Raw genomic sequence first — 15000 nt, 5'->3', positions numbered from 1 at the left:
ACACACACACACACACACACACACACACACACACACACACACACACACACACACACACACACACACACACGCACACACACACACACACACCACAATCCTATGGGTTGTACAGACTTCGAGGAAAAATTCAAGTCCATAGTTCAACAACGTATATAAAAAACCACAGTTACTTATCCATCTATTCATACAGCTGATATATGGTTTAGGAACCTGTGGGAGCCCTCTGTCGAAGCAACATCATCGCTCCATCACCGTCCCATCGACAGAGAAGACACACTGAACTATTTCTGTCTATCGCGTCAAGCCATTCAAAAACAGGAAGAAAAGGTTGAAGAGCGCAAAACACCTCCGTTCCTGGACCCCACAGCTGGAAGTGATATATCATATGTCAGGGCTCGGTGTTGCTGGGGAGCCCCTGTTGACAGATCACCCCCTGCGGAGAAACAAGCTGATCCCATTGTGCAGTTTTCACACACCTCAGCAGAACTAATCTTGCCTTCAAAAGCAAGCTACCGAATCAGGTCACCCTACCCGAGGGGGAAATACATCTTATAATGAAACAGTATCTCCATCATGGTGTGAAGACAGTAGTGGCAAGAGGGTTTGACTCCTAACCGGATGGTTATGGGTTTGAACCTGTATATGGCATACCCTTGAGCAAGAAGCCCTTACCCCTACCTGCTTCTTAATAACATTCATCTAAACGAAAGGAAGCATTGCAGATGGTGTTAAGTTGACTACCCGTTATCAGGCTAGGTCATGTGTATTAAACGAGGAAGGTAACCTCAAACCAAACTGCTAAAGGTTTATCTCGGGTTGACCACGGTACCTTTTGTTTCAACTGCTGGACGGCCATTTTGATCTGGTGGAAGTCCTCGCAGGTGGCCGAGCAGGTGCCTGCGTACATGAAGTTCTCAGACTTCACAGAGAGGCGAGGGGCTGTGTAAAGGAATATTGACACACGGCTGTTTTATTCACAACCCAGGCGGGAACATTTTCAATAATGAATAACAAGCCAAAGTAAAGCGAACAACGTATAACCAGTGTATGATTAGAAAACACAGGCATCTCACAGTGCCTAAGGAAAATGTTATCGGTAGAACAGGGACGCATAGCTCTAAAGTGAGTGAGTGGACGTGTCAGTTGTTTCCAAAGAGAACAATATGTACAGTAGAACTATGCTATATAGCCAAAGCCAGAACAAATAATATCTGAATTTATTGTATTTTTAAAAAGAAGTAGCAACAAAAACAGTTATATCCCGCACAGCTGCATTGACCCTACATTTTTATGATTCCAAATGGATAACTTGGGACTGATAATTATGACCTCTTTTTCCAGCTCCCTTCTTGGCTAGGAAGTATTTGATCAAGTTTATGTGTCAGAGTCTAGTGGACAAACCATAAATAACCAACGCTATACTGCAAGCTGCATGAAAACTAGCCTTTCTGAGATGGAGGCCCTCATTTATTTTCCAAATTTACTTAAGCATTTATATATTTATTTTAACATTGTAATTTGAGGGCTGCTTCACCACAGTATCACATACCTATCCCGGTTGAATAAAGACAAACTAACAAACAAACTGACTTCTGGGCTTTTCCCAAATACTTTATAGACTAAACTGTTACGATATTTAACAGATGGGTGAGAATGTTTGGAGCGTATTTTCCCCGGACACAGAAGTGGGTCCGTATCGTAGCAGAATGTAGCATAGCTGAGGGTCCTTAGCCTATCCCCTTCCACCTCTCACTCAGTAATGGGAGGCGGGCTCTAGGGAGGAAGTAGCACATATCCAGTCTTTTGCCGCTCCATTTGCAGCTGAGTGTGGTTCTAACAGAGTTCTCCTCCTCCTTCTCTTGGTCCATTGGCAATAGTTGCCTCAAATGCATCAAGCAAATCATAGAAGACTGGGAGTCCAGGGGGCATTGGGGTAAGTATTCATAGGTAGGGAGACATTCTGACAAGTACTAGGAGTTAAAGTGTGTAACGACTACCATGTGTCACACACACACAAACACACACACACACACACACACACACACACACACACACACACACACACACACACACACACACACACACACACACACACACACGAGCCCACACACGTGCATGCACACCCGAACAAGCACACACACGCACACACACACAAAAAACAAAGATGTGCACAAGCATGCAGTTCTATGAGGGGCCGTCTGGGACAGAATTCATACTTGGTCTTACACACACTATTATACTCTCTCACATACACTATTATACTCTCCCACATACACTATTATACTCTCTCACATACACTACTACTCTCTCTCACATACACTACTATACTCTCTTACATACACTACTATACTCTCTTACATACACTACTATACTCTCTTACATAAACTACTATACCCTCTCACATACACTACTATTCTCTCTCACATACACTACTATACTCTCTCACATACACGACCATACACTCTCATACTTACATGTAAAAGGAGTTTAATAGTTTGAATGAAACGGAAGTGAGTTTGAATGAAACGGAAGTGAGTTTGAATGAAACGGTGGTGAGTTTGAAATGTTCAAAAGAGTCCGCAGAAATCGAATATCAATATTATTTTAGTGTAATTACATTGTGTATATGCACAAGCCATCTTATACAAAGCAGCCGAAAAATAGAAAACCGAAACGCTACTATGTTTTTTTTTCTGCGATTCAGGGTTTGAATTCTGCTATTGTCGTCTGATTCATTGAATCCGCTGTGTTTGCCAGGGTCTCAGGGTCTTCCGACTCTGGGGAAGAGCCTGCTAGTTTACGCACACCCCTTGCGCATTTGTTTTCTCAACCACACGTGAGACGTTGTTTGACATGCTGGATATCGTCAGAAAGGTATTTTCATTGGCTATTAGGATATCTAAGGCCGGTCCCCGACCCTTGCTGTCTGCTGGTGTAGCTGTCAATCAAAGTATACACGCACCGTTTTGATAGTGATCGCCTCATTGGCTTGTAAGGCTTGTAAACAAGGAAGTATTGGTCTTACAGACATGTGGGAGGGCTCTATGTCACCGTGAGACCCTGGCAAACACAGCGAATTCAATGAATCAGACGACAATAGCAGAATTCTAACCCTGAATCGCAGTTTTCTAAAAAAACAAACATAATAGCGTTTCGGTTTTCTATTTTTCGGCTGCTTTGTATAAGATGGCTTGTGCATATACACAATGTAATTACACTAAAATAATATTGATATTCGATTTCTGCAGACTCTTACGAACATTTCAAACTCACTTCCGTTTCATTCAAACTCACTTCCGTTTCATTCACACTCACTTCCGTTTCATTCAAACTCACTTCCGTTTCATTCAAACTTTCCCGTTTCATTCAAACTCACTTCCGTTTCATTCAAACTCTCTTACACATACTGCTATACTCTCTTACATACACTACTATACTCTCTTACACATAATACTATACTCTCTTACATACACTACTATACTCTCTTACATACACTACTATACTCTCTTACATACACTACTATACTCTCTTACATACACTATTATACCCTCTTACACATACTACTATACCCTCTTACATACACTACTATACTCTCTCACATACACGACTATACACTCTCATACTTACATGTAAAAGGAGTTTAATAGTTTGAATGAAACGGAAGTGAGTTTGAATGAAACGGAAGTGAGTTTGAATGAAACGGAAGTGAGTTTGAAATGTTCATAAGAGTCCGCAGAAATCGAATATCAAAATTATTTTAGTGTAATTACATTGTGTATATGCACAAGCCATCTTATACAAAGCAGCCGAAAAATAGAAAACCGAAACGCTACTGTTTTTTTTTAGAAAACTGCGATTCAGGGTTAGAATTCTGCTATTGTCGTCTGATTCATTGAATCCACTGTGTTTGCCAGGGTCTCACGGTGACATAGAGCCCTCCCACATGTCTGTAAGACCAATACTTCCTTGTTTACAAGCCTTACAAGCCAATGAGGCGATCACTATCAAAACGGTGCGTGCATACTTTGATTGACAGCTACACCAGCAGACAGCAAGGGTCGGGGACGGGCCTTAGATATCCTAATAGCCAATGAAAATACCTTTCTGACGATATCCAGCATGTCAAACAACGTCTCACGTGTGGTTGAGAGAACAAATGCGCAAGGGGTGTGCGTAAACTAGCAGGCTCTTCCCCAGAGTCGGAAGACCCTGAGACCCTGGCAAACACAGCGGATTCAATGAATCAGACGACAATAACAGAATTCAAACCCTGAATCGCAGTTTTCTAAAAAAAAACATAGTAGCGTTTCGGTTTTCTATTTTTCGGCTGCTTTGTATAAGATGGCTTGTGCATATACACAATGTAATTACACTAAAATAATATTGATATTCGATTTCTGCGGACTCTTATGAACATTTCAAACTCACTTCCGTTTCATTCAAACTCACTTCTGTTTCACTCAAACTCACTTCCGTTTCATTCAAACTATTAAACTCCTTTTACATGTAAGTATGAGAGTGTATAGTCGTGTATGTGAGAGAGTATAGTAGTGTATGTGAGAGAGAATAGTAGTGTATGTGAGAGGGTATAGTAGTGTATGTAAGAGAGTATAGTAGTGTATGTAAGAGAGTATAGTAGTGTATGTGAGAGAGAGTAGTAGTGTATGTGAGAGAGTATTTAGTGTATGTGAGAGAGTATAATAGTGTATGTGAGAGAGTATAATAGTGTGTGTAAGACCAAGTATGAATTCTGTCCCAGACGGCCCCTCATACAGTTCCATGTAGACACACACGCACACGCAAACACACACACAGACACACACACACCTACACATACACACACATGTACACACACACAGACACACAGACACCCCCCCCTCCTCCACTCCTGTTAACCAGGGTCAGATGTGGCCTGTGGAAACATCAAGTGAAGGCGTGCAGCTCGTGCTCTCACCTCTGTCCCCCTTGGTGCAGGACCTCCCGTCCTCCTCCAGAAAGTAGCCCCGCTCACACACACACCTGTAGCTGCCGGCCGAGTTCTCACACCCCTGGGCACATCTGCTCAGGGTCCGGTTTGAGCACTCGTCGATGTCTGCAACGAGACAACATGATTGACACATTGTTAGGATTTGTAATACAATCTTTATCATATATGTTTTTAAATAACTGGAAAAGGGTAATTTTGTCTATATGAGCTATATATATATATATATAGAAACAAAAATGCAGCCATAAACCACCCATGCAGTGTTAAACAGGTTTGTCCATCCAGGTTTTCCACACATGTTCTCTCTCTACCGTCTCTCACCTAGGCAGTAGGGCTTCTCGCGGTTCCGGTGTCGCTCGCGGTCGTAGCGGTAACCGCGGTAACAGGTGCACACCACACGGCCAAAGTGGTCGGTGCACTGCTGCTCACAGGGGGCGCTGGCACACACATCGTACTCTGAGGGGGAACACACAGCGATGAGCTCATGATGGGGGGATACGACCACAGACCCCAGGTCAGGAACCCTAGACTTCCTTGGATGTTGATCATCTCGTACCGGTCTTCATTCAAGTAACAGCATTCTAGTAGTAGGAGCGTTTGGAGTCTTAGCATTCATCGTGTGTCTTGCTAAAGGGTCCATGTAAACTATGATTTTAACGGTGCTCTTTAAATAACGTGCATTACGTGCTGTTCTTCGCCTAGTGACCGTGCGAGGCAACAAACAACAACAATGTCCCAATGACAAATGCAATCCGTGTAGCTATCCCATGAGCCTGTTCAAATACACAATGTGCCACTTCTTTAAAAGCACGTGTATCAGGTCTCAGATCAACATGATGCTTGAATATTGTGTGACGACACGCTGGAGAGGATCTCTGGTGCTGCATTAAGCATGCGCCGGAGGACTCAAACCAAACAACCACGACCAACTATGACAATCCGCTCAGATATTCCAGAGGTCTGAGGCCGAAGGGGAGTGATGTGAGGGAGTTGGGGGAGGTAATCAAGAAGAGCACAGTGAACCACACACTTGAGACAGACATCCAAAAAGAGTGTTGGAGGGCTTCCCTACCTTCAGGAATGCACTGGCCCAGCACAAACTTGAACCCCTCACAACATTTCCTCCTGCGGGGGGGGGGAAAGAAACAAAGGTTTTGGGGTCCGAAATATCTCACAAATGAAACACAGGTGTCTTGTGGAATATTTTACACACGTTTTTATACTTTATACTCATTTTATGTGTTCTCCTGGGTTCTGTGCGAGTAATAAAGGCCCGCGTCCGTCTAGTGAATCCGTCTCGCACACGCTCGTCTGTTTTCACCCTCTCTCCCCTCGTCGGCGTGGGAGCAGCGATAACAGACTCAGACCACAGACGGACCCAGACATGAGCGCACATATCAGGGAGATGAGCAGACACACACACATACATACACACACGCATGCATGCAAGCACCCGCACGCACATACACACACATGCACGCACGCACATAGACACATACACACACAAACACACCCGTACAAGCAAACATACACACACGCACATAGACACACACGCACGCACGCACTCACACACACACACACACAGAAGAATATGCATCCTGATACACACACACACACACACACACACACACACACACACACACACACACACACACACACACACACACACACACACACACACACACACACACACACACACACACAAACACATATGTGTAAGGAGACTTGTGCACACACACACACACACACAGACACACACACACATTCACACATCAAACATGTGTGCATTCATACTTGTGCACAGACACGCTCCAGCTGCGATGTGTTGGTTTATGTCAGAGAACCCCCCTCCCCGACCCCCCACCCCCCATGCACACACTTCATGAACAATGTCTTCTATTTTAAATCTCTCAGTATTGGCTGAACATTGTGAATTTCAACAGAGGCCGCTCGCATATTTGAACATCATCTGCTTTTCTGTCCTTGTTTCAACCTTGCTTATTTATAGCCCTACGTCATCCGAAGTCTAACTCCTACTATGATTTTACTACCAATTTGACCTTTGGCGCGCTGTTGCCAAGGGGAACGACACAGAAAGTTATGTCCGATGAGTTAACCTGGTGATTGCGCAAGGGGTTTCTTGTTTTCCTGCACCCATTCTTTCTGCCAGTTGTGAGGCGTGCCAGTGTGCAGAAGATGGACAGCACAAGAAGGAACCAGCGGGAGAATGAGTGAGAGGGTGAGGGAAGAATGTGGTACTTCTCTGGAATCCTGACACCTTGCTTGGATCTATTGATCCGCCACTCCTGAATCTGTGCAAGTCTTTTCACGCAAGCCAGACGGTATGAAAGCCCTGATGTAACCTTCTTATTTTTTTCCTACAGTACAGGATGAATACAAAAGGAAAAAATACAGCTGTTATATTTAGTTATTTCGACTTGTGAGCGTTGGATGAGATTCATGCTGATCGGTTTGGCATCACAGAGTACATTTAAGGGATGCAGTATGCATGCATAATGTTTTTAATTTTTATACTTCTTTACAACGCCGTCAAATAGGTTTTATAAAATACTCGTGGTAATGAGCTGATGTCTGATTAGATCATATTTTTGTGGCTGTCCTATGTTAACTATTAGCAGTTAGCGTCTAGCATAGCAGCGACAGCTTGTCAACAAACAGTCAGACACTGAGATCAGTGAATGACAGCGATTTAGTCCCATAAAACACAGAGCTGCAATGAGAACATGATGGCTTAAACAGTCTCTCCTTGGCGATGTATCAGCCATTGTCATGACAGCAGACATTGTAAAAAATATAAATAGATAAAAATAACATAACACCTGTGGATGGGGGTTTCATTCCTTCAGCAGGTGAGTCATATTCTAAATGCAGGGCGCTCTATGAGGTAATAAGAGGTCATGAATAACGATTGTGTGAGTGTGTGTGGGCCTGCATGTGGCCTACGTATGGGCCATGTGCGTGAATGAATAATTCTGTTCAGCATGTGTGTTTGTGTGAGTGTGTATGTGTGTGTGTGTGTGTGTGTGCGGACCTCCATATGGCACATATCTGTGCCGTGTGTGAATACATTATTCGGTTTAGCATGTTAAACATATGTAAGAGTGTGTGTGTGTGTGCGTGTGTGTTGGTGTGTCTGTGTGGATGTGTGGGTGTGTGTGCTTTCATAGAAAGCAATGTGTCACGATGTCAACAAAGTCAAAACTTTCTATCTAGAACAACAGATATTTTCCAGACAAACATTAACAATGTGTTCTGTATATTCCGTAAAGAATATACTAGTTTCCAAAACACATTCAGAACTTTTTTTTCAAAAATATTTATCGGAGGGAACGTTTTCCCTGAGAAAGTTGTCCTGATAGTATCCGGTCATATCCCCAAAAAGGGCATTTATAGCCTTACAAGAGCAGGATAACAAACAACCATGGTCAGTCATACTACCCAGAAAACAAACAGCAATCGCTCTTCCCTGAGTTCTGGAGAATCTCATGGACACAGGATATCTTTCCAGAAAGAAAACACGACGCACACACACACACAAACACAATTTCTCATTTTTCTAAAGAATTGCACAACAGCCCAGCTCCTGATGGCAGTATCACTGCATTCTTCTGCACACACATTTCCCGTTCCCCGCTCACATTTATAGAGACGTAAATGAGTCTTCCTTCAGATCCGAATGTGATCTAAATTGCTCGGTAATTGAGTGTGACATGTGTTCTGTGGAACAACACATCGCTACGACAACGGGTGAAGGTGAAGTTAATGAGTGTTTGGGGTCTGAACGTGACCTTTCCCAAGGGGGTAAGTGGCGAGGGGATGAAGGGGTTAAGGCCTTGCTGTGGTCTGAGCCGTAGAAGGGCGCTAAACGCCAATTAAATGTGTTTTAAGTCCAGGCTCAGAGTGACCTCCAGGCCTCGATGGAGTGCACTTAAAATCAAGAATAACAACAAGGGTTATTTCTCAAAATCTTCAAGCAGCATCTTAAAAAGTTTCATCCCAAAGAACCCTCCCTGCCCCGTCGTACTCTAACCAGTTTGAATCACAGTAGAAAAAAATGTGAAGGCAATTTTCTTATAGGTTCATTTAATCCATTCACATTTTAAATACCTGTTAATGCCCCGATTATGTACGTTTTAAGAAACCACTAAAACAACGTTTATGAACACAGAGGACCACATACTGGTATTATTCAAATTGAAAACACATGTAAATGTCCTTCACATTGCTCAAATCTCTGCGGTAACTCTATCTGACTCTGTTGTTTCCCGAAACACGATCCACAGGGAACAGGGTGCCCTAGAAGAATATTACATGAATTATAGTTTCCAATGTCCCACACGCATACACACACACACACACACACACACACACACACACACACACACACACACACACACACACACACACACACACACACACACACACACACACACACACACACACACACATACACACACAGTGGTTGTGCACAGCCACACACACACACACACACACACACACAAAAACACACACAAACACAATTTATTCCAGAGTGACGTTACTGGCTTCTGACTTAAAACACAGCGTTGGAACCATCACATGGCGAGGCCCACACTGAAGCGGTGACCCAGAGGCCGTCACCCACAATCCAGGGCCCCGATGCCACCTGTTCCTGCCTCCACTCCAGTATTATTGCATGTTCTGCAGGCGATGCTTATCGGGTTACAGGGGCCCCCCGCCAAAGCCAGACACTCCATTGTCCTGACCTCAGCCGACCCCCGGCTAGCCACCATGACCTCATGAACGGGAGAACTCCCCTGATCAGACAGGCTGGCCTGGCCTGGAATAGTCTGGCCTGGAATGGTCTGGCCTGGAATGGTCTGGCCTGGAATGATCTGGCCTGGAATGGTCTAGCCTGGAATGGGATGGCTTGGCCTGGAATGGTCTAGCCTGGAATGGGATGGCTTGGCCTGGAATGGTCTAGCCTGGAATGGGATGGCTTGGCCTGGAATGCTCTAGCCTGGAATGGGAATGCCTGGAATGGTCTAGCCTGGAATGGGAATGCCTGGAATGGTCTAGCCTGGAATGGGATGGCTTGGCCTGGAATGCTCTAGCCTGGAATGGGAATGCCTGGAATGGTCTAGCCTGGAATGGGATGGCTTGGCCTGGAATGGCCTGTAATAGGCTGGCTCTCTCGTGGAAGCAGACTAGGCTGATCCTTACCAGCCCCAAGGGGTCAGGTGGTATGTGTAGAAGATGCACCAACATAATCTGTCTCTCTCTTCAATCCGTTGTACACAACCATGTACACAACCATGTAAACACACACACACACCCACCCACACACACACACACACGCACACGCGCACACACACACACGCACACACACACACACACACACACACACACACACACACACACACACACACACACACACACACACACACACACACACACACACACAAACAAACGGACGCACAGCTGTGAGACCACATAGGCCGTCAGCTCAGTAGAAGCTTGTTTATTCAGCATCCCCGTCCGTACGTTAGCATAACAAGCACACGGTCCCAGCCCATCAAAATAAGAGCGCACAAAGTTTACAACCAGTCTCATGATTAAGACCGTAACCGGCTATTGTTGATCATATTTATATCATGTTTACGTTAGCTCACATGGTTATGATGACAATTGTTGCCATAACAGCTATTAGATATTGGCAATAGAATGTGAAGTTGATGTCCCACTTTGTTATAGCGCTATGTTTGGAGGTCTCTGCCTCTGTGGTTCTGTTGGTTAACAGTATGTTCCAGCGTTAAAGGAAGCTTTAGCTTTAGGTAGCCTAGTTTTTTTGGATAATTTAAATCCTGCTTTCTGTGCAAGGGCTTATAGTGTTAAAATGACTAAAGGTTATTTCCACTCCAATTCTACTGAAAGTGCCGTCTCTTCCATTACGGGACAATACTACACCTGTTGGTTATGCCTCACAACATTGTGGCCAGCAGGACCTGACTTCCCGTTCCCTATGACTCAGTCCTGTCAACAAATCTTGCTGCTGTCGCCCCTACAACACCATCAAAGTGGATTATTTATAAACCACAGTCTGCTGAGTCTGCGGCTCGGACAGAGAATGGTGTAACAGAGTATTAAACATGCTCTCTAACGACCTCTTATTAGTCATCATGATCGTATCGCTTCAATTTCTTGGAATCAGCAGCCATGCTTACGTGATATCATGATAACACTTAAAAGATTCCTAAATAACATGTCATTCTTTTACTCTCCCGCTACTCCTCCCTCTCCCTCCCTCTCTCTCTCTCTCTCTCTCTCTCTCTCTCTCTCTCTCTCTCTCTCTCTCTCTCTCTCTCTCTCTCTCTTTCTTTCTAATTCTCTCTCTCTCTCTCTCTTTCTCTCTAATTCTCTCTCTCTCTCTCTCTCTCTCTCTCTACCTCTACCTCTACCTCTCCCTCTCTCTCTCTCTCTCTCTCTCTCTCTCTCTCTCTCTCTCTCTCTCTCTCTCTCTCTCTCTCTCTCTCTCTCTCTCTCTCTCTACCTCTACCTCTACCTCTACCTCTCCCTCTCCCTCTCCCTCTCTCTCTCTCTCTCTCTCTCTCTCTCTCTCTTTCTCTCTTTCTCTCTTTCTCTCTAATTCTCTCTCTCTCTCTCTCTCTCTCTATCTCTACCTTTTCTCTCTCTCTCTCTCTCTCTCTCTCTCTCTCTCTCTCTCTCTCTCTCTCTCTCTCTCTCTCTCTCTCTCTCTCTCTCTCTCTCTCTCTCTCTCTCTCTCTCTCTCTCTCTCTCTCTCTCTCTCTCTCGGATTGGGCATATGTGATAGTAATTATTTATCCATCAAGTGCCCTCAACCTCTCTCCATTAATCATAACCAGATAAATACCAAAACGGCAAATGTATAGGATCTGTACACGCAGACACAACCATTCTGGGGTTGACCCTCACAGGACCCGCTCTTATTGGAGTTGACAATTCAAACATTTCTTCACAGATTCACTCCCATAATGTTCACAGTTTATCCTACAAAGTGAAATGTATCATGTGCATGAATGGCGGATACGCTATACCAAGACAGATTAACTACTGGCGGGAAATCTGGAAGTGCGTTGCCATGGCGGTTTGGCCGGCGCGTCGTGTCCAAAACAATTCCATTAAAATAACCGTTACTGTTAAAGTTGAAAAGTCAAACGCAGTAAGTAATTCATCATCGGTACTCCCCATCCAGTGTCCTTTAAAAGAGACATGAAAGTCAAGGGGCCAGATGAGCTGATACCCGCCGGGGTCCCGTTACAGCACACTCTCGTCAACGTAATTGCTTCAAAATGCGTCGGCGAGAGTGGCTGCTGCCCTCGAGTCATGGAGCCGTCGCCTCTCAGATCCCTTTTCATTTTTACACTCGATTATCCCAATGCAGCGACCGTAGCTCACTGTCACGTCTCTATTAGATCTGGACAGTGTCAGGAATCACGTCGTCTCGTTTGGCTGGTGCGGGCTTAAATGTGTAAAGCGATACCGCGCCTGAGACTCTGATGAGCATGCAGACGGCCAAACTGTAAGGGCTGTTGACAAGTCAAAACAACAGCACGGGGAAACGGGGAGGAAGAAAGTATCTTATGGGTGACAGGAAGGAGCCTGTTTATAGAAAACAATATCTATAGAGTATATTTCCCTGAGAAAGTTGAGGGTTTATCTGCTATGTGAAGCATGTTCTGTAAGCAGAGTGCAATACAGAACACAATAGCAACAGCCGTCTGAATGTTAGAGGGTTAAAAATGATATGACTGATTGATAACAAGCTATTAGATCCCAATGTTGACCATGTGACTGTACAAAGGCACGCAAACACGAATGAGACACACACACACACACACACGCACACGCACACACACACACACACACACACTTGGCTACCGCGTAGGATCCATCACAGGGTAATGTAAACTAAGAACTATGATTCGGACACGAGGCCAAAACATTCTCATGGTGTAATAAAGACATGCAACATGTCCACATTCATTCCAATAGCATTGAGGAAGTGCTTATGGTCTCACGCAGCGTAACCCAGGTCAGGCAGGAGGGATGCAGAGCTCAATATCGACGCACAGGCAGTATATATAGTAGGGGATGAGGAGTCTGTTGCCAAAATCCAATTCTCGGAGAAGAAGGGTGTTTGACAGTGAAACATAAAGAATAAAAGTACAGAATGCACCCCCGCTGTCTGGGCGCCTTGACTCTGCAGACTGGGGGAAAACAATACCTTTGCTCATAAACTCGTGTTAGAAAAATTGATTTTTTTTAGCAAAAAGAAGAATCATGGAGAGTATGTCTTGGTGTGCACCTTTTTCTTCCAACACTGTCTGACTATTATTGGATTTCCTAAAATTGGTCGGGTGGTCAAATGTGTTATCTATCATCAGCTCCTCTTAAAATCACAATCGCCCATCATGTGAATCATATTTTTCAGTTATCTTTGGCGATTTTGAGTTACTGAAGTAAACTCTCGGTATGTAAGACACATTTCATTATAAATATGTCCTCTGCCACACTCCACGTGCCTGAATCTTTTCAATGCTGCAGTTATGGAGTGAGGCTATTCCCAGCATGCTGACATGGCTCATTAATGCAGGCTTTTGGCTAATGACCATTTGAACTTGTGAATGTTGATTCAGTGTTTGTTTTAGGTAAGCCCCCTCCATTTAGAACTATGGCATTATGACAAAGAAGTTTTCTTTAGCTCAGTTTAAATGTTCAATCAATACATATTTGTAACTGTTACTAAGCGTGACACATTAGTAGTACATTCATTTCATAATGCTCTTAACCCTCCACCCATTAGAAATCGACATCTACATAACATAAAAGCTTATTATCAGAATAACTGGAATAATCTTTCCAGGCTTGCATGTTTAGATACTTTGACAGAGAGCTCCCAAGTGGTTTAATGTCTTATGAAACAGCAAGCTTACAACCCAATCCCTTTCTTACGACAATGAGACAGACTTTAAAGAGTCTTGCATGGCCTGTCGTTCTCAACACCCAAGCTGTTTGTGCTCTTGTGAGTTGAGAAAGCGGATTGCGTGTGGATTTGTCTTTGAAGCTGACACCCTTGGCAGTGACAAAAGCACAAGAGTCTCTCTCTCTCTCTCTCTGCGTGATGGTTGCCGTATTACCAGAGTCCTTGGTTCCACATGCATCTTCTCTCTGCTAACTCAAACCATTCCATTGGACACAAGCCAGGTAGGTCCAATTACTGCCGGGCTACAACTGGGCTGGCAACAAATGACACAAAATGTGACCAAGGAATTTAATAAAGATTTAGACATTTTTGCAAAAAGGATGCATTGAACTGTAAGGCGTGGATGATGATGATGATGATGATGAAGATGATGGTGATGATGATGATGATGGTGATGATGATGGTGTGTTTAGAATATGGGTGAAAATGAAGAGGTCTCAATCCTCTGTGCAGTCCCTCTACCATAGGGTTGGTTTTACTGCAGATTTTGCTCAGAAAGAGGCACCCAACAACTGCTTGGAAAAACGTTGTCTTAATCTGCAATAGTTGGAACAGTTAGGTTAAACGGTTTATAATACTTGACCCCTTGAAGCCACAAAGCTCCCCAAATAAAACACCTTGGTGTTGAGCCACCAGTCCAGTCCAGAGCCCTGTGTTAAAGAGCAATGTTATGAGCTTGAGCTCAAAATGCACTTAAGTAACGCGTAAAGTCCCGCATTAAAGACCAAAACATATATTTTATAAACCACAGACAGGCAACAGGGAACGAAAGCAAACGAACATCACCGCACATCAGAAGCAACATCGCACAATAGCAACCACGGACACCACAGTGTCTGTTTCTGATTAAAAGTGAAGTGTGACAAAATCTTCCTGCCTTATTTATGACTTTTCAACTCCTTTCCAATACCATGGAGTATAGCAAAACATGTGTTATACTAGCTGGAACGTCTGGTATGACTGAATCAATTACGCACACAGTCTGACA

At 44.1% G+C, this 15000-nt stretch overlaps 1 protein-coding gene across 1 annotated transcript in view; it reads right to left on the bottom strand.

Annotated features, from left to right (window-relative positions):
* The window catches only part of ccbe1 (collagen and calcium binding EGF domains 1), a 32039-nt gene that overhangs the window by 7664 nt on the left and 9375 nt on the right, over nucleotides 1-15000 (bottom strand). Inside the window, exons 3-6 of the mRNA XM_030342326.1 lie at nucleotides 6060-6112; nucleotides 5309-5443; nucleotides 4955-5092; nucleotides 830-939 (exon numbers count right to left, since the gene is read on the bottom strand). Coding sequence (XP_030198186.1) covers nucleotides 830-939; nucleotides 4955-5092; nucleotides 5309-5443; nucleotides 6060-6112 — 436 coding nt within the window. The remainder of the gene's footprint in view (nucleotides 1-829; nucleotides 940-4954; nucleotides 5093-5308; nucleotides 5444-6059; nucleotides 6113-15000) is intronic.

Source organism: Gadus morhua, chromosome 19 (genome assembly GCF_902167405.1).
Source record: "Gadus morhua chromosome 19, gadMor3.0, whole genome shotgun sequence".
In the NCBI taxonomy this organism is placed as follows: Eukaryota; Metazoa; Chordata; class Actinopteri; order Gadiformes; family Gadidae; genus Gadus; species Gadus morhua.
Note: the sequence above shows the minus strand (reverse complement) of the source record. Positions and strands in the feature narration are given on the sequence as shown.